A 26,147-nucleotide genomic window follows, 5' to 3' on the forward strand; every position below is an offset into this window, starting at 1 on the left:
AAGAGAACTAATAAATCGGGTCATATAAATTTGTATGATCTTAAAGACATTGATCATCAATGCTTTAAAAGTTTGACCAGGAGCTTGTCCATTTCCTGCCTTCGAGAGATTGGGCAGATCATCAATTACAGATATGTTTGTGACCAATTGAGAGGGCAACTCGTACTTGAGTTCGTATGGACCCTTGTGCAAATAAAATGTAGGTGAAACCACACGTGTCTATATATTGGATATATTATATATATACACGCACACACACAGGTCGTCAGCACACAAAAATTACCAACCAATAATGCAGCTTGGAATCGAACAGCGAATACCGTGCAGCGAGCACCGCGGTGAGCAGTAAGCTACTGAGCTCGAGTGCTTGAAGACGTTAACGTTGTTGCATCTCAGAAGCTTCCATGCATTTCACTAAACCTAGCTTGACAAACTAAATATACTACGTACTCAAAGAGCTTGGATCATATAAGTAAAGTACCACCCAAATACGTTGGATCGTTAGGACTCTCTCCTTCTCTCTTGCAGTCTTGCTCTTCTCTCGTGTGTGATCACCAGCTTCTCGACGTTTCTTTCATTGTTGAGCTCGTGTGATAACGCTTGGGATCAGTGGAGGACAACGTACGGTGATCACCCCAACATTCATGGCGTCAAGCCCACAGGCCACCGCAATGTATGCACATCTCTCTCTCTCTCTCGCTCGCTCGCTCAATTTTGGAAGCAGGAATCACAAGATCGTCATTCCTCCGATCCCTGCATGCAGAGGCACAGGAGAAGAAAGAAACGAAGAGGCGGCACCGGCTCCGGAGGCGGTAATGGCGGCAGCCAGCAGCCAGCAGCTAGTGATGCCCGAGGACGGGTATGAATGGAGGAAGTACGGGCAGAAGTTCATCAAAAGCATCCAAAAAAACAGGTATTTATCACGAGCAGTTAACTCTCTAGATCTACCACCGTCACAAACTGCGCATCTTGTGTTATGCATGCCTGGCTTTCATCAGTGACCTTCTTGAAAGTTGAAACTGAAGTTATAGAGCATGCAAGGCATACCGGCCTTAGCGCTGATTTTAGGTTATCATATATATAAATATACTCATCAGCCCTGGCTAATCTTATTATATAACGCGAGTTGAACGGTTCATGCATGCATGAAGGAGCTACTTCCGGTGCCGGCACAAGCTATGCGGCGCCAAGAAGAAGGTGGAGTGGCACCCGTGGGACCCCAGCGGCGACCTCCGCATCGTCTACGAGGGCGCGCACCAGCACGGCGCCCCGGCGGCGGCGGCGGCTCCTCCCGGCGGACAGCTGCAGGGCGGCGGCGCCTCCGACTCCAACAGATACGAGCTGGCCGCGCAGTACTTCGGCGGGGCCCGGTCGCAGTGACCGGCCGGGTCAGCGGCGGCTTTAACCATTACGAGCTGGGCGCTCAGTACTTCGGCGCGCGGGTTCCCGGCCCGCGCATTGACTAGCTAGCTCCGAGTTTAAGAGATCTATCGACGTCGCTCGCTCGCCGTCGCCGCGCATCGCATGGCGCCGGCGAGTCCCTGTGGCGGTACGGTGGGTGCCCTCCGATTGACGCCTTGCACCGGTGCAGCGAAGAGCGAACGAACCTGGTGGTTCGCAGTGCTGGGGATTAATCATTGGTGTCAAAGCAGATGTACACGTAGTGTACTTATATATATATATATATATATATATATATATATATATATATATATATATATATATATATATATATATATTCTACTCCTACTAGTAGAGCTACTGTATCGATCACGTATGTCGTGCATCGCAGTGTTATTATATAAATATTACAGCATCTTCACTTAAGAAACTAGAAGCCACGTTTATGTAACCTCATTATATTGTTCCTCGGAAAACATATGAGTATAATAGCATCTCCATTTTTTTTTCTAAAAAATTATTATCTAAATCATCATTTAGAGATTTGGAGAGTCATTTGAATAAAAATTACTTTCTATATCTTTGTACCCTCGAACAATTTTTCTATATATTGTATGCATTCTACAAAACCATCATCGCTCTCTATTTTTTGTTAGCGAGAAATCCAGAATAAATGATGCATATATTTAAACATCCAATTAAAAAGGCTGGAAGTGCATTATTTTACCATATAATCTATAATTCCTATAAATTAGAAAGGATATAAAAAGTTTCTCGAAGTTTCTCTAAGAATTTGGCAGCACTTCCAGAGAAACTAACTAAAGCATAGAGAAGAAAATTGTGAAGGTGTCATGGACAACCACAAGATGCCACATAGAAGTTTTTCCAACTCCCAAGACCAACCTAAACAAGAAAATAAACATTATGTCATGGGCAACCACGCATAAGAAACATATATATTTGTTGAATATCATTATGGTGAAGGCGTGGAAAAAACCAACTCTAAATTTAGTATATAAGGTTGTAAATAAATGAACATAATATATGCAGGTGACACCTAATTTGGCTCCGTGCATGCTGTGGTGTCACTGCTGGTGGGAAAAACCAAACAGCCAAGGGCAAAACAAAATCTGTCTGCCCAAAGTGGTGAGACGTTGGCGGAGGGGCAGGGGCAGGGGCAGGGCCAGCGCCAACGAATTGCGGCCGGTCGTTCCATTTTGTCGCAGTGGAAACGGAGTCGCCTCTCGCTTTTGCGTGATGAATGAATAGTAGAAGCACTAGATGAGCGAAGAGATAAGGGCCCGAGAAAGCGAGTGAAATTAGTAACATTCCTATCAGGGTCGTCACATCTCAGACGACGTACCAAGTCCTGGTATTGGCTCCGTGGTCCGTGTCTGTTTCTCAACATGTACAGGCAGTCGTCGCGCGGCCGTGCACGTGGTCGTCCGCGTCCGTGGACGACGTCCTCGATTTGATAGATATGCCTCTCGGCCGTTGGTGCTGGACTGCTGGTGCTTCCCTGCCTACTCCGAACGTCGTCGGATCGGAGCTGCTTCTGCGTTGCTGCCAGCTCCGATCCGATGATGCATGCATCTCGCCGATCTGGATCGGTGGCAGGCAGGGAGCCCAAGTGCACAGCCGGTCGTCTCTGCTCCTGCATGCATGCCGCTGCAGAAGTGACAAGATCGAGTGCTGCGCCATGGAAGTTTCGTTTCCCGGCGACGGTCGGACTAGTCGTTGTGGGCGTGTTTTTTGCCGCCACGGATTCACCGTGCAAAAACAGGGCGGGTTCACGCAATTGTTCCCTGCGTTGGGGCAGTCCCTCACTCGTCATCGCACCTGCGAGGTCCTCAGTCGTCTGTGTTGCTGTCCTGTCGTCATGCTTGCCGACATGGGCCGGCCCGGATCGGCGGTCAATCATTCTCCGGGACAATTTCACCGGACTTTCACTTTCCACAGTTCTGCAGACGTATGAGTTCCCATGTGTTCCCTTGTTCACTGCAGTATACAGCAAAAATAGTTTTTGCCAACGATATTTACAGTCGGTTTTTATTAAAATTGTTGGTGATGATTTTCACTAACGGTTTGTTATACGACCCTCGATGAAAAATGGATCCATTTTCACTAGTGGTTTCATCATACAAGCCGTCGGTGGAAATCAGATCCATTTTTACTGATAGTTTGTACAACAAGTTGTTGGTGAAAACATGTGCCTCTCTCTATTTAATTTGCGTGTGCTTCTTGAGAGTGGCTGACAAATGAGGCCCACACACCCATGTGTCGCACCGTAACTTGTGTCCGTGCAAGGATATGGATCGATTGGCCCACCAACCTTTATCTCTCTCACACAAAGCCTCTGTCTCGTCTCCCTCCCTCTCTTTTTTTAGTCCTCCCCCTCTCTCCCAAGGAGGGTGACCGACCACGACATGGGTGGCCAAGCATGGCAGCCTGGGCCCTGGCATGATCCACGCAAGTGGTCGAGCTCGGCGGCCTCGGGCACCCTGACGCAGCGGCCTCAAGCACCCTGACTTGGCGGAGCAGACTTGAGCGCAGTTTACCCGGTGCCAGCGACCAAGTGTGGCCGGACTCGGTGGGGTGGCCTCGGTGCGACAACCACCTCGAGCGCAGCCACCTCTCACCAAATCTTGAGCGATGACATCGGTCTAGGTGCCTTCATCTCCCTGCTCTCTCTTCCTCTCTCAGACCAAGTAAATCAAGGTTTTTTAATAGTCCGTTACGGTCTTCGATCAAAATTTAAAACTCTGATGCGCTGAAACCGCCTGCATCACGGACCGTGACTGGGATGTCCTGGGCCAAATTCGACTTCGGCTGTGCTGCGAACGCACTACTAGAGAATAGATTTTAGAACGATGTCCTAATTTGGCATTAGCCTCAGTATTTTTTTTGGGCCCCAGGACTAAAGGTCCCTACCCAACGGTCGTCCGCGGGGCAGAAATTTTTAGTCCCGGCTGGTATTACCAACCGGGACTAAAGGTTTACCTTTAGTCCCGGTTGGTAATACCAGCCGGGACTAAATCTTTTAGTCCCGGTTTAGGTGATGCCCCGGGAATAAAGATTAATCTTTAGTCCTGGTTTGGCCCTCTAACCGAGACTAATTATTCCGGCCTATAATCCAGCTCATTTTTTCCTCCCCGAGCCCGAACCATTCTATTTAAACTCACTGCCTCTGTTCTTCAGCTTGCTGTTGTTCTTGCTCTCTCCCCCTTCATTGGTGTTGCTCTTCGATTTTGGAGGTAACAAACTTAATCCTCTTATGTTTTATCAGTAGCTTGTCTCATTTTGCGATGTAGATGTATGTGTAACTTTATATGTTGGACTTTATTATGATTTTATATGTCATTTTTAGCTCAAAATCACATGATGATTTGCATATATGTTTGGATAAACAAAAGTTAAATTAGTTCATCAAAATCACGCCTCGCTCGTCCTCGCTGGAGCACGCGCCATCCTCGTCCCCGGCGGCTTACGTGATCTTAGAATTAATTTTTTCATGAAATGAAAAACTTATAAAATAGTTAGAAAATTGTAGAAAATCCGTACTAGTTGAACTTGCGGACCGTGTTCAGCTCGGTCAACATGTTCTCTGCCGAGCGGTAACGGACGTCAAGGAGGAGCTTTGATTCTACGAGGGAGAGCGGCAACGGTCGTGGAAGACCGTGTTCCCTTTCTCGTAGAATCGGAGTTCTTCCTTGGCCAAGTACGGTGCCGTCCGGTGGAGAAATGATCGCCGAGATGATCACGTAAGTAAGGTCAACTAGTACAGATGGTTATTTATTGAAACATGTTTTTGAGCTATAATTTGATGGATATTTGATAACTTCAGACCTATAAATGTCATCTACAAATGTTACTATCCTCGGCAACCTAAACGCCCGCGAGCTCGTCGATATCGAGCAGGTCACTTAGAATTATTTTTTCCATGAAATGAAATACTTAGAAATCATGCCTTTTATTTTTTAGAATTAATTTTTCCATGAAATGAAAAACTTAGAAAATAGTTAGAAAATTGTAGAAAATCCGTACTAGTTGAACTTACGGACTGTGTTCAGCTCGGCGAGCATGTTCTCTGCCGAGCGGTAACGGACGTCAAGGAGGAGCTTTGATTCTACGAGGGAGAGCGGCAACGGTCGTGGAAGACCATGTTGCCTTCCTCATAGAATCGGAGCTCTTTCTTGGCCAAGTACGGTGCCGTCCGATGGAGAAATGCTCGCCGAGATGATCACGTAAGCAAGGTCAACTAGTACGGATGGTTATTTATTGAAACATGTGAAATCCATACTAGTTTTGTTTAAATATATCATTTTAGAAAATGTGAAATTTACACTAGTTTGCAAAAATAAGTATAGAAAGTAGATGACAACTGGTACCGGATCCTCGGCCTCTCGTTCGGTTGCGAAACGACTGAGGCCAGAACTTCCTCTCATTATCTGCTGCAAGTGTAAGCAGAAGATTGTGATGGAGTACCGAGTCAAGAGACAGGGACCAACAAGGGTCGTGTTTTCTACAAGTGCCCGGATCGTGATGTGAGTTTCTTACGCATTTTATTATTATGGCTAATTGACCTGCTTTTCTTGAATATTTTTGACTAAATATTTTTTGGCTTTAATTTCAGTGGGAGGGCAATGAATGCGATGGTTGGTATTGGGAGGAAGATTATGCTACATACGTGTAGAATTTGGGTGCGCTTGAGGTAGCGGCTGCCGATGATGAGGCAGTGAGCCAGCAGGAGAAGCTTATTGATATTCAACAGAAGAATGATTTGTCTGTTTTAGTTGCGTACGATCATGAAATAATTATGTTACTGAAGTGCATTGTAGTTTTAGTTTGTTTAGTGGTAGTTGGGATTGCTTACGTTGTAGCCAGGCTTAGTTAATTAATCAACCGTGTGTGTGTCATCTATGTTGTGTAATAAAATACTTAATTATGTTCAAGGTTTTCATAATTTGTCGTGTAATGCAGATTATGTCACGCCATTGGATGTACAATGCCGATCGCCGCTCCCAAGACTTTATTGAGGGCGTGCACTATTTCTTAGGTGTGGCCGAGGCAAATAAGCGGGATGGTTTCATGTGCTGTCCATGTGCAATATGTAAGAATTTAAAGGAATATTCAAGCTCAATGAGTCTTCATTCACATTTGCTTAAGTCAGATTTCATGTGAAACTATATATGTTGGACTAAGCATGGAGAAAGCGGGGTCATGATGGAAGAAGGTGAAGGAGAAGATTTAGACATTGATGACATTATTGCTCAGTATGGTGCCTTTGATGATACTACAATGGGGAGAGATGAAGAAGAGGTAGCGGCAGAAGATGATCTCGGTGATGCTCTTGGCGATGCCATTCGTGATGCACAACAAGAATGCGAAAGTGAAAAAGAGAAAGTTAAGTTCGAGCGCATGCTTGAGGATCATAGGAAGTTGTTATACCCGACGGCCGAAGAGGGGCAAAAAAAGCTGGGTACAACATTGGAATTGCTACAGTGGAAGGCAAAGAATGGTGTATCCGACAAGGCATTTAGGATTTATTGAACCTCATAAAGAAGATGCTTCTGAAGCCAAATGAATTGCCCACCACTACGTACGAAGCAAAAAAGGTTGTCTGCCCTTTGGGATTAAAAATCCAGAAGATACATGCATGTCCTAATGACTGCATCCTCTACCATGGCAATGAATATGAGAATTTGGATGAATGCCCGGTATATAAAGCAGCGCGGTATAAGATCAGGCGCGATGATCCTGGTGACGTCGAGGGTGAACAACGTCCTAGAAAGAAAATCCCTGCCAAGGTTATGTGGTATGCTCCTATAATACCACGCTTAAAACGTTTGTTCAGAAATAAAGACCATGCAAAGTTGTTGCGGTAGCATAAAGAAGACCGTAAGGTAGACAATATGCTGAGACACCCAGCTGATGGGTCCCAGTGGAGAGTGATAGACAGGGAATTTCCAGAGTTTGCAAATGAGGCTAGAAACTTAAGGTTCGCCTTAAGTACACATGGTATGAATCCTTTTGGGGAGCAGAGCACTAGTCATAGCACTTGGCTAGTTACTCTATGTATCTACAACCTTCCTCCATGGTTATGCATGAAGCGGAAGTTCATTATGATGTCGATCCTCATCCAAGGTCCGAGGCAACCTGGCAACGACATTGATGTCTATCTGAAGCCATTAGTTGAAGAACTTCTAGTTTTATGGAACAAACCAGGTGTACGTGTCTGGGATGAGTACAAACAAGAACACTTTGACCTACGAGCAATGTTGTTCGTAACAATCAATGATTGGCCTGCTTTAAGTAATCTTTCAGGTCAGACAAACAAAGGATATAATGCATACACACATTATTTTGATGACCTTGATAGTATATATTTGAAAAGATGTCGAAAGGTCATGTACCTTGGCCATCGTCGATTCCTTCCTTTGAATCACCAAGTAAGAAAGAAAGGTAAGCATTTTAAAGGTAAGCCAGACCACCGAAAGAAGCCTCATAACCGAACCGGAGAAGATGTACTCGCAATGGTCAAGGATGTGAAAGTAGTATTTGGAAAGGGACAAGGCAGCGAATCTTTTCCCAAAGATGCTAAGGGACACGCACCCATAAGGAAGAAGAAGTCTATCTTTTGGGAGCTACCCTATTGGCAAGTCCTAGAGGTCCGCAACGCAATCAACGTGATGCACCTGACAAAGAATCTTTGTGTGAACCTGTTAGGATTCATGGGTGTGTACAGGAAGCCAAAGGATTCACTTGAAGCACACCAGGACTTGTAGGGCATGAAAGAACGAGACAACCTTCATCTAGAGAAGACAGATGATGGACATCATTACTTAAGTCCTGCTAGCTACACGCTTAGCAAAGAAGAGAGGGACAGCATGTTCGAATGTCTAAGCAGCATCAAGGTCCCATCGGGATTCTCCTCCAATATAAAGGGTATAATAAATGTGCCAGAGAAGAAATTCCTAAACTTAAAGTCCCACGACTGCCACGTGCTTATGACGCAATTGCTTCCAGTTGCTTTAAGAGGAATTCTACCTCCACATGTACGTCTAGCCACCGTAAAGCTATGTGTATTCCTCAATGCAATTTCTCAGAAGGCAATCAATCCAGTGGAACTAGCTACTCTATAGAATGATGTGGTTCAATGTCTTATCAGCTTTGAGTTGGTGTTCCCTCCATCCTTCTTTAATATCATGACACACCTCCTAGTTCATTTGGTGAAGGAGATTAGTATTCTTGGACCTGTGTTCTTACATAACATGTTCCCCTTCGAGAGGTTTATGGGAGTCTTGAAGAAATATGTGAAAGTCCGTTCTAAGCCTGAAGGAAGCATTGCCTAGGGCTATGGAACAGAGGAGGTCATTGAGTTTTGTGTTGACTTTATTCCTGACCTTGCCTCGATTGGCGTTCCCGAATCGCGACACGAGGGGAGACTCAGTGGTAAAGGAACTTTAGGGAAGAAAACATATATTGGCATGGAAGACGATTATTTCAATAAAGGCACACTACACAGTTCTTCAGAACTCGTCATTGGTGCATCCGTACATCGAGATACATAAGGAGTTCTTACGATCCAAGTTTCCAGGGAAGACTGAAGCTTGGATTAGGCGTCAGCATATGGAAAGTTTTAGTGGTTGGTTGCGAAAAGAATGTCAAGGCGATGACAATATTGATGAGCAACTGTATTTGTTGGCTAGGCAACCATCATGGCATATCCTCACGTACCAAGGGTATGAGATAAATGGGAATACATTTTACACAGTTGCCCAAGATAAAAGGAGCACCAATCAAAATAGTGGTGTTCGCATAGATGGCACAGATCCAAATGGGAATATACAAACATATTATGGCCGCATAGAAGATATATGGGAACTAGACTACGCACCTAATTTTAAAGTCCCTTTGTTTCGGTGCCAATGGGTGAAGCTGACCGGAGGAGGGATAACAGTCGACAAAGAGTATGGAATGACAACAATGGACCTCAACAATATTGGGTACAAAGACGAACCATTCGTCCTTGCTGCCGATGTGAGTCAGATGTTCTATGTGAAAGACATGTCTACAAAATCAAAGAGAGGAAAAAAATGAAGACATCAACTCAATGATCAATGAGCCAAAGCGCCACATAGTTCTTTCTGGGAAAATAAATATAGTGGGAATTGAAGACAAGCCAGACATGTCAGAAGATTATGAAAGAAATGTCCGAATTCCACCCTTCATAGTGAAGAAAGATCCAAGCATCATGTTAAATGATGAAGACACTCCATGGTTACGACAAGATCATAACCAAGGGTCATACGTCAAGAAAAGATTCACTGTTGTGCCCGCATGATACAACGATGCAAATCCTAGATTGTCTCCAATTGAAAAGTTTTGAATACCAAGTTTGTTCAGCTCATCAAGATATACAATCCTTATATAGGCCATTTTTTCATTTGAGAAAGTTTGAACAAAATGTAGTTCAAATTTCACAAGTGTGTGACATAGTTTTAGAAAGTCTATATGAGAATCAAGAATTTGTGACTAGTGTTTGATAAAACTTTCTCAAATGGGAAAATGAGCTATGTAACAATTGTAGATCTTGCTGAGATGATCAAACTTGGTATTAAGAGATTTTTCATCTGAGGTCATTTAGTGTCTCATTTGAGCAAGTTTGACCAAGTCAAATTTGGTCAAATAAAAAAACAACACTTTGACTCTAGTATTCTGAACTCTAAATGACTTCAAATTGAAAAGTTTTGAATACCAAGTTTGTTAAAATCATCAAGATCTACAATTGTTGTTTTAGTTAACTTTCCATTTGAGATAGTTTGGACGGTTCAAATTTGTGATTTTTAAATTTCGACGCCTACAAACTAGTTTTCGGAACCCTAGATTGTCTCCAATTGAAATGTTTTGAATACCAAGTTTGTTCAGCTCATCAAGATATACAATCCTTATATAGGCCATTTTTTATTTGAGAAAGTTTGAATAAAATGTAGTTTAAATTTCACAAGTGTGTGATATAGTTTTAGAAAGTCTATATGAGAATCAAGAATTTGTGACTAGTGTTTGATAAAATTTTCTCAAATGGAAAAATGAGCTATGTAACAATTGTAGATTTTGCTGAGATGGTCAAACTTGGTATTCAGAGATTTTTCATCTGAGGTCATTTAGTGTCTCATTTGAGCAAGTTTGACCAAGTCAAATTTGGTCAAATGAAAAAACAACACTTTGACTCTAGTATTCTGAACTCTAAATGACTTCAAATTTAAAAGTTTTGAATACCAAGTTTGTTAAAATCATCGAGATCTACAATTGTTGTTTTGGTCAACTTTCCATTTAAGATAGTTTGGACGGTTCAAATTTGTGATTTTTAAATTTCGATGCCTACAAACTAGTTTTCGGAACCCTAGATTGTCTCCAATTGAAAAGTTTTGAATACCAAGTTTGTTTAGCTCATCAAGATATACAATCCTTATATAGGCCATTTTTTCATTTGAGAAAGTTTGAATAAAATGTAGTTCAAATTTCACAAGTGTGTGACATAGTTTTAGAAAGTCTATATGAGATTCAAGAATTTGTGACTAGTGTTTGATAAAACTTTCTCAAATGGGAAAATGAGCTATGTAACAATTGTAGATCTTGCTGAGATGATCAAACTTGGTATTAAGAGATTTTTCATCTGAGATCATTTAGTGTCTCATTTGAGCAGCTCATCAAGATCTACAATCCTTAATGAAAAAACAACATTTTGGCGGGCTGCAAAAATTTTAGGCCTTCAGTCCCGACCCAGGCCAGGAACCGGGACTAAAGGATGGGCGGAATTGCCCGCCCAAAAATACCTTTAGTCCCGGCTTGTAACACCAACCGGGACTAAAGATCCTTTAGTCCCGGCTGGTAAGGGTTGGACCTTTAGTCCCAGTTCGGCTTACCAGCCGGGACTAAAGGATCTTTAGTCCCGGTTGGTGTTATAAGCCGGGACTAAAGGGTCCCGGCCTATATATATCGACTGGTTCATCTTCTACTTTTCGATCTACAACGTCGATCTCGTCGTCTCTGCCGCGCCCGCGCCGCCGTCGTCGTCTACCCCCGCCCGGCCTCGATCTCGTCGTCTCTGTCGCGCCCGCGCCGCTGTCGTCGTCGAGCCCCGCTCGGCGGCCATCGATTCTCCGCCGTACGTCGTCCTCGCGTGGCTCTGCTCGGCCCTGTGGCCGGCCAGCATGCCCAGCCGCCATGCATGGCCATCCATAGCCTGTTTTAGATAGTTTTTTAGATACTTTTTAGATAGTTTTTTTAGATAGCTTTTTTAGGTAGTGTTTGATATATATGTTAGATTAAAATGTATTAAAATTTAATTAGTAGTTTATTCTTAGTTTTTAGATAGTTTTTGATATATGTTAATTAGATTTAAATGTATTAAAATTTAATTAGTACTTTATTTAGATAGTTTTTATTATAGTTTTTGATATATTTAGTAATTATTATTCTATCTCTCTCTCTATATGTGTTAGATTTAATTTTGATTTAGTAATTCTATCTATGTATATATGTTAGGTTTAATTAGATTTAGTAATTAATTCTATCTAGAGATTCTATATGTATACATATATATATATATACTTAATTATTTCTATGTGTATATATACATGTACTTAATTATTTCCATGTGTTGAGAGAGAGAGAGAAAATTGTATCTAGAGAGACATTCTATGTGTTATCACATGCATATCTAGAGATATATACATATGCACTTATTCTATGTGTTGAGAGAGAGAAAATTGTATCATTCTATATGTATATATACATGTACTTATTTCCATGTTTTTTGGATCGAAAGTGTTTTTTATTCGATTGCAAAGCCTATACCTTATTATTGTTTATCCTTATGAAATATTATGTGTTATTATATTTAATTGGATTTAGTAATTCTATATGTGTTATCACATGTACTTATGTTATGTGCCATAGTAATTCTATCTATGTGTTATCTTGAAGATACAAATGGCTGCTCCGGATGATAACTTGAATGATGACATAATGGCGAATATTATCAACGCCGGCACCAATGTGGATGTAGATGACACGAGTCAGTACTTTGCTGATTATGAGGATATCCTGAATATGCCGGTGGTTGAAGATCAACAAATTGTCGCGCAAGAAAATACTGGCGAGGTATATTCGATTATCTATCATCTCTTATAGATGCATGCGTACGTATATTTGTTGTTAATCGTTGTGTTTCTACTCATGTAGCCGGTCTCTAGATCTACATCAACCACCGGCAAGAGTAGGAAAGTCCGAGGGCCAAAAAAGCCATTAGAGGGCCGTTTCATAATATCAGAATTCGACACCGACACCGGCAAACCATTGGGACCACATGCTCAGACATATGTCAATCAATGTGGGTTCATTGTAAGGGATAGGATCCCAGTTAGTGCTCATGAATGGAAGCAGAAGATATCTGCTCCTAATGTTAGTTTTGTATCTGATCGTGACAAGAACCTAGCTTGGAGAGATATCACTCAGCATTTCACATTACAAGCAGATGATGCTTTGAAGGAGCTAGTGAGGGATTGGACAATGAAGAAGATGGCAATATTGTTCTAGAGTTGGAAGAAGACATTGTATAAAAAGTTTATTTTGAAGAATGAAACGCCGAATTTCAATGCTAAGGCGTTTGTCAAGTTGGAGTCCCATTGGGATGACTTCGTACAATACAAGACATCTCAAGAGAGTGAGGAACGTGTGATGAGGAATCAGCAGAATGCCCGACAGAAGCAATACCATCATCGCATGGGATCAGGTGGTTATAGGAGTGCTATTCCCAAGTGGCAGAACCTATAAGCAGAGATTACTGCCAAGGGAATCATACCTGAAACAATAGAGAAGAACTGGCCTCAACGCGCGAAGAATTGGTTCTACGCTCATGGGGGAAGCCTAGACCCAGACACTGGCAAGCTAATTTTTGGCCAAAAAATTGAGAGAGCAACACAGAGACTAGCTCGTGCTAGGGAAGAAGATAATAGTGGTGTTTTCAAGCCCAACAGAGAAAAGGATAAATTAACATATGCCCTAGAGAATCTCGAACACGGTGGTCGAACAAGAGGCTATGGGGCGGTTCCGTGGCTACAAGCATTCCCAGCAGACAGGGATACCTATAGAAGCCGCCAGAGAAAGAAGGATGAGGAGGCAGACCGAATTAGTGTATTGGAGCAATTTGTTAATGAGTCACGACAAGCATTGCTTGAATCACGTGAACAAGAAAAATCTCTTGAGGCAAGAATGCAGGAGGAGATCAAGAGGCAAGTGCAGCTAGCAATGAGTCAAATGCAATCGCAATCAACATCGGGAGTCACCATTAGCCCCGTTGGTCAGATGAAAAGCAGTTGTGCTTCCACGAAGCTGCCAGTTATTCAAGGTGATGCTGGGTTGCGCTTCCCTGTTGATGACATTACCGAGCCTCTAACAACATGTGAGCTGCACATTCTAGATGGTAATAATGCATCAATCATGGTGGTTGTCGGGGTTGTATCTCCAATAGACCGAACGAAGACACCAAGAATCCATGGGTCAGTTATTCAACCTGGATATGCTAGCGTCTCGGTCGATAGAGTGCTCAAAGGTTACAGCAATGTTCCTCTTGACATTGAAGGCGGTGATGGGGAGAAGATACTAGGAGAAGCAGAGAAGACATTTATTCAATGGCGCAAACGCTTCATCATCATTCCTGGGGCGCCACCGCTTCCCCTACCTCACCCTAGGTACGAATGATAGTGAATGAAATATTATTTTTCCATTAATTTTATATTGGCTTCAAAAATAATTGACCCACAACTTATTTTTGTAGCAGGGTCTCCCCCCAGCCTAGCCCAATCATTCATTCCCCATCTCATCACAGCGTCGCGGGGGGCGAGACGACTTCATCCCCACGGCGATCTCCAACTCCTACACCGGCCCCATCGCCTCCACAACGATCTCCAACTCCTACACCGGCCCCACCGCCTCCACAACGATCTCCAACGCCTCCACACCGGACTCCAACACCGGCCTCATCGCCTCCACGCCGGTCTCCAACACCGCCCCCACCACCTCCACAGTGACGCACTACAAAGACGTCTAAGGTCTCGGCGACAAAGAAGACCCAAAAAAAGAGTTATTTCTCAAGAAATACTTCCTGAAAAGACTGATGAGCAAATAGCAGCTGAAGAAGGCAAAAAAGTGAAGATTTTTTTATAGATATCCAAAAGCAGAGACAAGCGAAGCTTAAGGAGAAGTCGTACTTTTACATACCACGAGATCAGCTGAGGCAGAAGGTCGAAGCTCACAAGAAAAAGATGCTTGAAGTTCGTAAGCCACCGCCACTATCAGACTATGACCGCTCCCTTGTGAAGTCACATGATGCACATAAGAAAAGGAAAATAGCATCAGGGAAGGATGTCCCACAGCTCGGACAACAGAAGCAACCAATGCAAAATCTTGTTGTTGCTAATTAATATGGTTCCAACATAGAAGTCTATCGACCAGACAACTCTGGAGAAGTGTCGGTTCAAGACCTTAATGATTTTTTTGAACAAACTGGTTTAACCTTGGATCAAGTGACGGGCAAAGCTCCAATCCAGAACCTGGAAGTTGATACCTGGAAGACTTATAAATTTGGCAAAAGTCTATACAACCCTGCGGCTCTGAATGAATTGGGTACGTAAATGTACTTGCTCAACAAGTGGTACATGCAGGCGTGTGGCAGGGGTGAGCAGTGGATCTTTGTCAGATTTAGAGACCATCATTACTTCCGTGGCGATGACATCTTACATATTAGTTTCGAAGAATTGCATCAACTATACCACTTGGACGCTCTGGACAAATCAATCATTAGCTCCTTTTGTTTGTAAGTGATTCTTACTTTTATTTAATAAACTCACTTCCATGCGTATGTGTATATAATTATCCTCATATGTAACTTATATTTATATACAGATTCCAGATGTCAGAGCTCCAAAGAATACAAGACACCAGTGTTGGCTTCATTGATCCTTATATTGTATTCAAAACCGATATTATTGTCAAGGAGCACTGGGTATCTGAAGCACAGACGAATATCATGAAGTTCTTCGTGAAGCAGCACGACAAGATAACAATACTTTTCCCATACAACTTTGAGTAAGTGTTAATAATAATGTAGTCTACATATTTTATGTAATATCAATACAACTTATATGCATGTACGTGTGTGTATAAACCAATGCATGTTTCACTGGATACTCATTGTCATTGAGTTAAACTCAAGTCAGTTAGTAATCTTGGACTCATTAAGAAAAGAGCGAGCAGTATACCAAGATATGATAGACATTATCCAGGGGTAATTTCGATCTCTCGCGCACAACTATTATTGAATAGACTTTGCCATAATTTATTAACGATCGTACATTATTGGTCGCATAGGGTTTGGAAAGAGTTTATTCAGCAACACCGCAAGGATTGCAAGGCACCACTTAATGTAGTTGAAATACCAGTAAGTTGTACTATATATACTTCCCCACGTGTTTAATTACTATATCGTACTTCAATTTACGTGTGAGATGATGAGAATAATCTTCTTCTCGTACAGTGATGTTTGCGCCAGGAATCAGGTAATAACTTATGTGGATACTACGTTTGTGAATTTATCACTGCATACATAAGAAGAACTCCTGAAGATGTCCTCAGAGTACGTATATATCAATTTTTATTTATTTTTAAATGAATATATATATATATATGTATTAATACTTTTCCTTTTATTTCAAATGCAAGACTAAATGGTTGAAACGAAGGGTCATGCAAAAAGACCATCTGAAAGCAGTTCAAGAGTCAATAGCAGGATATCTTCTAGAAAAAGTGCTAAATCCCAACGGCGAGTTCTACTTTGATCCTAAGGAACTAATGATGTAAATTAAATGTTTATTGATATCGTTATTTTCGAGAACAAGATTATAAAAGTGTTGTATATATACATATATATCTATAATATATATAGTTTCATACTTTATTCGAATATAATAATGCTCGAGATGAGAATTAGATGTAATTATATGCGTGCCTGTATTTATATTAGCAGCGTAGAATACGTACATAAAAACATATTATATATTAAACAAATATGTGTAACTGAACTGAAAACAAATTAAACAAAAAAAAGAACCTTTAGTCCCGGTTGGGGTTACCAACCGGGACTAAAGGGTGCGGCCACGTTTGCTCAGCTGGAGGGCCTTTAGTCCCGGTTGGTAACACCAACCGGGACTAAAGGTCCCTCTTGAGTCCTGGCTCGATGACCCGGGACTGAAGGTTCCACCTTTAGTCTCGGAATCGTTGTCCCGGTGCGGTAACCGGGACTAAAGGCCGTTACCGCCGGCGCCCGGGACAACAAGTCGTAGTGACTCAATCTGTTCGATGAAATGCCATGAGCAGCGTCGTGGGTGCGTGGCGTGCGGCTGCTTGCCATCAGCACCCAGCACTGTCGTTGCTCCTCGATTTTGCTCACCAAACCTTGCACTTTGAGAAGCTTAAGGCTTTTTTTACTTCCATTTTTTTTTTTTTTTTGCTTTTGGAAGGTCCAAAAGCTCTCAAGAAGCCCAAACAAACATGCCCTAAATATAGTACCTGTACTTGATGACTAAACAAATGGAGGAAGATAACCATTTGCAACTTGCAAAGTCAGCACCAAGCGCACAGCCGCAGACCACTTCCAAAAAGGGACCATTTTAAAAATGACATGGCTATGAATATGTCTTGGTTGTAGTGGATTATGTTTCAAAATGGGTGGAAGCTATGCCAAGCCTATGTGCTTCAATAGAACATTCAATTGAAATGACGAGGGGAGTTATCTTTCCAAGATATTGTGTTCTAAGAGTAGTGATTATTGATAGAGTTTCTCATTTTATTGGAGACATTTTAACCATATTCTTAATTATCCAAGTTGGGAATTGAGAACGAAGGCACCATTCCTTATCATCCACGGAACATGAGACATCAAATCAACAACGGAAGAATATTCTGAAGAAGACAATGGTTAAAAGGAGGAAAAGATTGGTTTAAGAAATTGAGCAGATCAATATGGGCTTATTATAGGACCCCTCTCAAGACACCACCTATTATGACAACCATATTAGTTCGGTTATGACTGTCATCTACAAGTAGAGCTAGAATATAAGCCTTATTGGGCTACTAGAAAGATGAAATTAAATTTTGGTGGCGCGCAACTGAAAAGAAGGATTCACCAAATGGTTTGATTCAAAGCCAGGATTTTAATGGAGACAAACTTCTACTATTCAATTCGAGGTTCAAATTATTTGGAAAAGGGAAAATTACAATTCACCAAACCATAGCTAAACTTTTCATTATTATATATAAGCGCAAACAATTACACACATTACATTACAACATTCGGTATATAGGTATACATCTTGGAAAATATGGAAAATCATACTACACCATTTTCTAATTTTTAAACTTTTTTCCTACTTCCCCCCTTCATATTTGGCAGTGACGCTTCGACATTGTAACTTATAGCTCATGCTTTGAGCAGCTCACAATAGGCTGATGGTGTTGAAGAGTTTTATTCTAGTTTGCTTTTTTAATAAGGTTTATTAGTACATTCATTCATTTATATACTGACCCAAAACTTACTTATATTCAATGGTATTTAATTATTTGATCACAACTACTAACGAGCATACTTTTAATACCACATGCAAGTGATCTTTTCTAGCAACATTTCATGTTTTCTTATGAAGCTGGATGTGAAAGCCGTCCGGAAATCGTAGCCCAGGATAAAGCATCATCGTCCCTTTGCTGAGGGCTTTCCATCTATATTCAAGAAAAAACATGGTATTATTAGCATCGTTATACAGTTTGAGGCTTTTGTACATCATCATCTGTATGGTCAGATATATTCATATTCTTTTACCTGTAATTGGTGACCAAGCAGTGGAGGAACATAGCCATTTGCAACTTGGCAAACTCAGCACCAACACATAACCGCAAACCACCCCCAAAGGCCATAAAATCCTTAGAGCCACCAACTGGTTCAGGAGTATCCTGTACCATGTAAACATATGTCATCAAAACAGCACTTTGCACTGAGAACACAGTTGAGGACATGATATTTTAAAACTATTTAGGTCAATTATTACTTGTTTCTAAGTATGAGTTTCACATACCTTCCATCTCCATGGATTGAATGCCAAGGGGTCCTCGTAAACATTTGAATTCAGGTGCGCAGCAGATGGACTGATCATGATCTTTGATCCTTCTGGGATAGTGTACCCTGAGTGCATAAGTTCAAAGTGAGGATATATACACTGATCTATCCTATAGGAATACCATACCCTAGTAGAAATTTTTTTACTGCACATGGTGGAAATCAAATGCATATACATACCCTTTATGTGTACGTCCTGGTTTGCTTGTCTGAACACCACTGGAGCGATGTTTGCGAGCCTAAGAGATTCATGTACAACCTATATGCGATGTAGAAAGTATATCAGGTGCCAGATAACTATTGGATTGGATTCTTCCATGGACCAGAGATACATTTGAGAGTTTTTGTTTGTTTTTTACAATTTTATATATAGCACATACATGAGATGTGAATTTCATAGACTTGTACTCCTCCCAGGTGATATCCGAGTCTGACTCCACCCTTCTTTCCATGATTTTTTCATGCTCCTCCTGAAAACATTTCACATGAAATACATCTTTGACTGACACAAAAGAGTTGTGGCGATAAAGCGTTTACTTACGGTCAATTCTTGCAAGGCTTTTGGATTGTCCGTTAGAAACTTGAGTATCGCGGTCAGTCCCATCGACGTCGTCTCGTGGCTTGCAAAGAGGAGCAAGAACAATAAGTCCAACGCGATGTTCTCGTTCATTATAGGGTTTGGCTTCTTCATCTCATCGATCACAAGATCGAAGAAATCCACGGTCTTGCGCTCGGCTGCGTTCCTGCGCTCATCGAGCTGCTGCTTGAGTACCTTCATGACGTTCTTGCGTCCCTGTGGATATATTATGTAATATTGTTGGAGATTATAGATGAAGTGGTTAGGTGATCGACATGAGTAGCACTCTTCTGGTCCTAAGTTTGACTCCCGCAGGCTGTGTGTTTTTTTAATTAAACTCGATCAGACGGTGTCAAATCACGTTGCTTATCATGCATGTACCTGCATGCATTTATAGAAGGCTGTTCCAGGAACGCAGATTGGGAATGACAACAGCCCCTTGGTCCAGGCGTCGAAGCATTTCCACAGGCTTCCTCCTGATGCCACGTCGTCGTGACTGATCAGCTTCTTTGCCGTGACGCCAAATATCATCTGCACGCGCGCACAGATCGATCGATGGTGGCATGATGCAAAAGCATAAACGACACACACCGTCCTAGAAGTATTACCCTGGAGGTGGCCGTCCTGACCTCGACGTCCGGCCGGTCGAGCCATGAGCTGAGCTCGTCGCGCGCGCTCCGCTGCACGTCATGGAGCAGCACCAGGCGGAGGGCCTCGGGCCCAAAGAGGCGGAGCACGAGGTTCCTAATGTGGCGGTGGAGCGGGCCGAGCATGGAGACCATGTTGTTAGCGCCCAAGACACGCATGAAAGAGGAGGGGTACCAGATCTGGAAGCCACGCTCCTCCTCCTGCAGCACGCGCGCGTTCAGCTCCGGGTCCAGTGACACGATCAGGTCCTCGCCGACTATGTTCGTCCGGAAGATGGGCCCCAGCCTGCATGCAACGAGCCAACGACGTCGACGGTCGGCCGGCACTTACCTTATTAGATGCTGGTGGCTCACTTACATAAAATTATCTCAAAGGGCCTATATGGCACCTGGTTGGTAAATAACTAAAGTCGTGGAGTATATATTATTATTTATTTTTTCCGGTGGTAATATATGTACTTATACTGGAGTATTGAAGAGTTGTCCTTGCGATCCATATATTAGGTCTCGTTCGGTTTGCTTGGGATCGATTCCCGGCCAACGTTTCCTTTGATAATTTAAATAACCTAGGAACGGTTCCAGCCAAGAACAACCCGAAATGGGGCTAACCGAATGGGGCCCTAGGCAGTTCTCAATAATGGACGATTGTCAAGAGTGTCGTATCGTCTTTAGAGGTTTAGTTCCCAGTGGATCGGAGTATTTCCTTTGTTGGTGCACAATTTTACTTCACAGTTTTATTGGTTGTCCAAAAGCATTTAATGTTTTTATGATGTACGTTGAGGTCCTAATTCATGGACTTGAATCGAGTTACTTCCACTGGAGTTTTATTTCCAGTTTAATTTAATTTCTACATCATGTTTCACCCTGGTCAAACTCAAGCCTTCTCTCTTCTCGTAAATTTCATACGGTGTCCTGGTGACACTCCAATAAAACTTACACTTAAAATGGCGCACACAAAGTGGTATATGTGTCTATAATAAATACAATCTTAAGGGGTGTTTGTCACGGCTCCTCCTGAGGGGCTCCCTCAATTTTTACTGAAAAACGGCTTCTATAGGAAAACGTTTGGCAGAGCTAGAGCCAGAGCCCGATCCGGAGCTGGAGAGGAGGCCTGCCAAACAGACCCTTACTATTACTAATTAGAGGCCTCAACAGAGGCACCACGTTAATTCTCATCAGACGCGCTATAAAAAAGATAAATCCTATAAACTCTCACAATAATCAGAAACACATCTGGCCTTTGATTTGTTAGACTCTAATTATCTTCATTGATAATAGCCATTGGATCTACTGTAGCTCATTAAAAAATTACCCACCACTGTTATTATGAAAAATATATAAAGTAACCCCCTGATTTTCCATGTAAATTACCCACCTCTACTATTACAAAAGATAATTCAAATTAACCCCCTAAATTTATATCTAAATTACGACCTTGTCCATTATGAAACCTAATTTAAAATAACCCCGTAACATTGCATCTAAATTACCCAACTTTATCATTATCAAAGATAATCTAATCCTCTAGCTTTGTATCTAAATTACACACATCTACACGTAAATAGTAATATATATTATTACAAAAAATAAATCAATATCCATAAAGTACGATACATATATATATCTTACTTATACTTTTATAATCGTGAAATAAAATAATTATAACGCTATATTTCACCGTGTATATCAAATAAACATGTATACATTAGGATAAATATTTATCTTAACAACTTATAAAACATGAAAAAATATTCACTTAACAAAACAACACTTTATATTAGTACTCCATGATAAAAAAATTATAAGTTATTATTTTAAATAAGTTTATATATTTTTACTGAAACATTACGTCATATCAATATTATTAATTTAATTTTATGCATACTATGGTATATAAATAATACTATACACATATAATCCTATGATATAACACATTCAACATGTTTAGTGTCGGGATGCAAGCCAAGTTTTAACTTATGTGGAAAACAATACTATTAGAACCTAAACTCTTTTTAATATTTTTTTTGAATAAAAGATAAAGAATACTAGAATTTCTAATTAACATGTGACAAAATTGCAACAACTTGATTAAAAGTTAAAATATAAACTATAGATTTACTAAGTCACAAAAAGAATTGTATCAATAGTTTATATATCTTATGAGTAGATTTCAACTAAATACATGTCACAATAGAAAAAAATGATAAATACTAGAAATTCTAACTAGATGTCCTCACTAGAGCTTGCATGTTAATCATCACAAGACTTGATAGGAAAACAAATTAAAGATAGATCCTAGAAATTCTCATAAAAATAAAAAACATCTTACCATTAGTTAGGTATAACTTAGTCACCATTAATAGTAATAATAGCTATTGGATCTATTCTATTTTATAAATAATTATCCACTTCTGCTATTGTGTAAACAATATAACTAACTCATGACTCTAATTTATATTGCCCACATATGTCATTAAGAAACATGATCTAAAGTAGACTTAAATTTGCATTTAAGTACTGACGTCCTCTTATTATGATCAATAATTTACATAAGAGAAAGTATAAACAAGGGCTTGTAAGCCGGCTGAATGCTGAGGTAGATGAGAGAGAAGGAGAGAGAGGAGAAACGGGTCATAAGTTTACAGCCGGCTTGAACACAAGAACCAATAAACTCTAGTGAGAGGGACAAGTGGACCATGTATTAATAGTGAAGATATAGCTACTATATAAGTGGGTTAAGAGAGGTAGGCTACAAGAATTCATACAGCCAGCAGCCGACTGTATTATTAGCCTTGCTCTAACTCAGTTTTCATCTCATTATTAAAAAAATTAAATACCCCCTCAAATCTACATCTAAATTATCAACTTCTCTTATTACAAAAAAGTTGTTTAGATGATGAATAGAGCATATATATATATATATATATATATATATATATATATATATATATATATATATATATGTGTGTGTTTCTACATTACCCACCTCTATCAATATTGATATAGTAAAATTTAATTAATGTAAATATACACGTCGTTCCAACAATCACTGAGCAATAAAATAATATGTTATGTTTCATCGTATAAAAAATATTTTCCTAACAACTCAGTACACTAATGATACTAAATTATCTAAACCATATAACCATACCTCTAATTTATATGGATTGTTACTTTAGATATATTTATGTAATTTAACTAAAATGTTTGACATGTCTATATTGATAATATAACCATAACTGCAAATATAATTCCTTCATAAGAAAATTCAATCATCTTGAGAAGTGTGGGAGACCACTGGTGGCTATATTTTTTGGCCCTTTAAGAATACTTTAGAGTAAAAAGTCGATCATTATAAGGTATATGTATTAAAATTCTCTTGAGGTTGGCACGGCTACTCTATCCGAGATCTCACTTCAAGTTCTATGACTTATCTAAGCGATATGGTGCATGTTTCAAATAATGACTTATGCTATTGTAGTACTTAAGAACATACTCTATGGCCTAAAATTCTTATTTTAAGAAGTGCAAAAAGGAGAGTTATTGAAAGATACAATAAGCACAAAGAGTTTCAACTTAACTTGAGGCGATAAAAATGATCCGTACCAGTTGATAAGAATAAAATTTGAAAAATCAAAATTTAGATTCATGGGTTCATAAGATACATGATGCAACAAGAGCCACCATGATTAATGATAAGGTTTCAAAATAATTTCATATTTAAAATATATAGAGGTGCCATACAAATGAAAAATATGAATATGGATAAAAAATATATAGATTAGTTCCTCGAGAAAAATAGTAGTTAATAAGTTCATGGTAACTAGATACAGACTACAGAGTATCTAATACGTCTATTATGTTAGAAAATAGACAAATAGAAAATATATAATTTAATATAAGTGATTCTTTATTAGTCAGATGTACTCCCTCTACTATAAATATAAAACGTCTTGAGTTTCTAAATACCTAACTTTTGTTATACACTTAAATGTACTGTTTAGATAATAGTAAAAATAATATAACTTGAAAAGCCAAAACACCTTATAATTTAAAATGAAGTGATTGTTAAGTAGTACCCAATACTTATATCTCCTAAAATTCTAACCCATGCGATAGCACGAGATGATGGACTAGTATATATAATAATAGACATATATATGGTAGTACTAAATATATATATACCTCTCCAACCGTCGCTTGAAGAAGGGCACTAGCTCAAGGGTCGGGGACGCTGCGAAGAACTCGAGCGTCTCACCGAGGAGCGGCAGGCCCCTGGACCCCGGCGGCAGCATCCCTTCTTCACCCGTCCGGCCGTTCATCCATTTGAAGGCCAAACGGAGAAGCAAGATAGCTCCCAGAGTCACCTGACAGAACAGCCAAGTAATTCATCGACATTGCTAACAATGTAGTACTTGCTCTGCAACTCGGCTAGCTATGCCACCTTTATTTGCTGTTTACGGGTGCGGCCGGCCAGTCATTTATATAGCAGCTTGCAGAGTAGCAGTAGCTATAGACATGCTTGCCAGAGTCATTGTTTTCTTTTGTCTAAAACATTCTGGATTCATCACAATGCTATAGACATGCCTGCCAGAGTCATTGGTGGTTGACCCTATCGTCGCGTCAACATCCATCATCACCTCAAGTTTTTCCGATACAAAATTTGGAATACTCACTGACACAGTGAATTGCTGAATCTCTGCACATCACAATCGCCCATGTCGTGAGCATATTTGTGTAAACTTGTAATCCTCTTCTTGCGAAGAAAAAGAATTGAACGTTGTCCATCGCACCACTCGCGAGCTTCTCATGTGTGCGCATCGGAGAATGGATGGACCAATTACACGTGAGATATCAAAAAGCAATATGTTTTTTCGTGATTTCACTGTAATTTGGCAGCGTATTTTTTTTTCTTCCATAGCTCACCATCATAAAAGCTGTTGGATTTGATCCACGACTGTTAAAATCAGCACATTCTGTTTGTTTCTTGGCCTTTTGTCAACATCGATGGTGGTACCAAAACTTTTTGGCTAGGAGCACGGCAAAAGAGCGCCACAACAATGTTAGAGATATTGTGAGAAGATAGGATGAGATGGCAAAGCATAGAGTACAGGAGAAGGTGTAGTGGTGTGAGCGTCCAAAGTGTTTTGGTAAATTTTTTTTGGTGTGTTAAGATATTGGTATCTGGCTTGGGTAGCTATTTTATATATACATGCAATCCCTTCTTTTGAACTCTGTTTAGCTTGGATAGCTAACCTAAACGCTAAATAGTAAACAATCGATCACCTTTTATTTAGCGTCTAGACCGTTTAGACAGTGTTTAAACGGAGTTAAACGACATAAACTAGTTTTGAATAGTAACATTAAAATATACATTTATATATGAAGAAGTCAAATATGCTAGAAAGTATACATATTTATGTATGTAAAAATAAGTATTCTGACAAATATTTTTTTGGAACAAAATTAAATTAAATCTCAATCCATCTCATATACTTACTAAGTTAGTTGCCAGTTGCCAATGGGGGTAGTTGTAATCCCCTATTGACTAAATGGTGAATTAAAGGACAGTTTATCTCATTTAATCACGTTTAATTCAATTCTGTTTAGATCGTTTAGACAACTTTTTCATGGTTTAAATGGGTTTAAACAGTCCAACCGTTTTTCACCGTTTAGAGTCTAAACAAGGTGGTTGGCTTTCGTTTACTGTCCAAACGACTTGAACAGACTAACGGCTGTTTAGGTAAACAGTGTATTATATGCTAACTTTTTATTTAGATATTTTCCAACATATATGAAAAATCAAATAACTACTTTTATTTAGGTGTATGCAATGCAAGTTAGTAATTTTTTAATTTTGTAATTCTGAATTTAACTATATACTAATAAGTATGGACTCTTTGGTTAAACCTAGACCGTTAGACCATCATAAAATTCAACCGTTCATACTCTTGTTTTTTATTAGTCTCGTAATTTTTAGGCCAGCTCACGAACACGAGGGCTCCTTTTAACACTATTGTATTAATATGAATAGATAGATAGATCAGATCCTTTTCAAAAGAAATATATATCAACTTGACTAAAGAAGGATATATTTTGTAGAATTGTCCGAGGCCGCCGTGTGTTGTCCCATAAAAAAAAGAATGGCAAAAGAACAGGACACTTCAACTTGCATTGTTTGAATAATTAGTTAGAAATCGTATGCTGTATTACACAAGACAAGACATCCGTGAGACAAAGCCACTAATGATACATTCCCCCCCCCCCCCCCCCCCCCCCATCAGAAAACACC

General features: G+C 40.3%; 1 protein-coding gene and 1 pseudogene across 1 annotated transcript; one reads left to right on the plus strand and one right to left on the minus strand.

Annotated features, from left to right (window-relative positions):
• The first annotated feature begins 535 nt into the window (after nt 1-535).
• Nucleotides 536-1,380, plus strand: LOC136538515 (probable WRKY transcription factor 60). Its single transcript, XM_066530476.1, has 3 exons — nt 536-673; nt 764-913; nt 1,152-1,380. Exons 1-3 carry the CDS (start codon nt 645-647, stop codon nt 1,378-1,380), a joined length of 408 nt encoding a protein of 135 aa, XP_066386573.1. The 5' UTR covers nt 536-644.
• Nucleotides 1,381-18,146: 16,766 nt separating this feature from the next.
• On the minus strand, nt 18,147-24,253 carry LOC136538516 (cytochrome P450 87A3-like; annotated as a pseudogene).
• Nucleotides 24,254-26,147: the final 1,894 nt, after the last annotated feature.

Source organism: Miscanthus floridulus, chromosome 2 (genome assembly GCF_019320115.1).
Source record: "Miscanthus floridulus cultivar M001 chromosome 2, ASM1932011v1, whole genome shotgun sequence".
Classification (NCBI taxonomy): Eukaryota; Viridiplantae; Streptophyta; class Magnoliopsida; order Poales; family Poaceae; genus Miscanthus; species Miscanthus floridulus.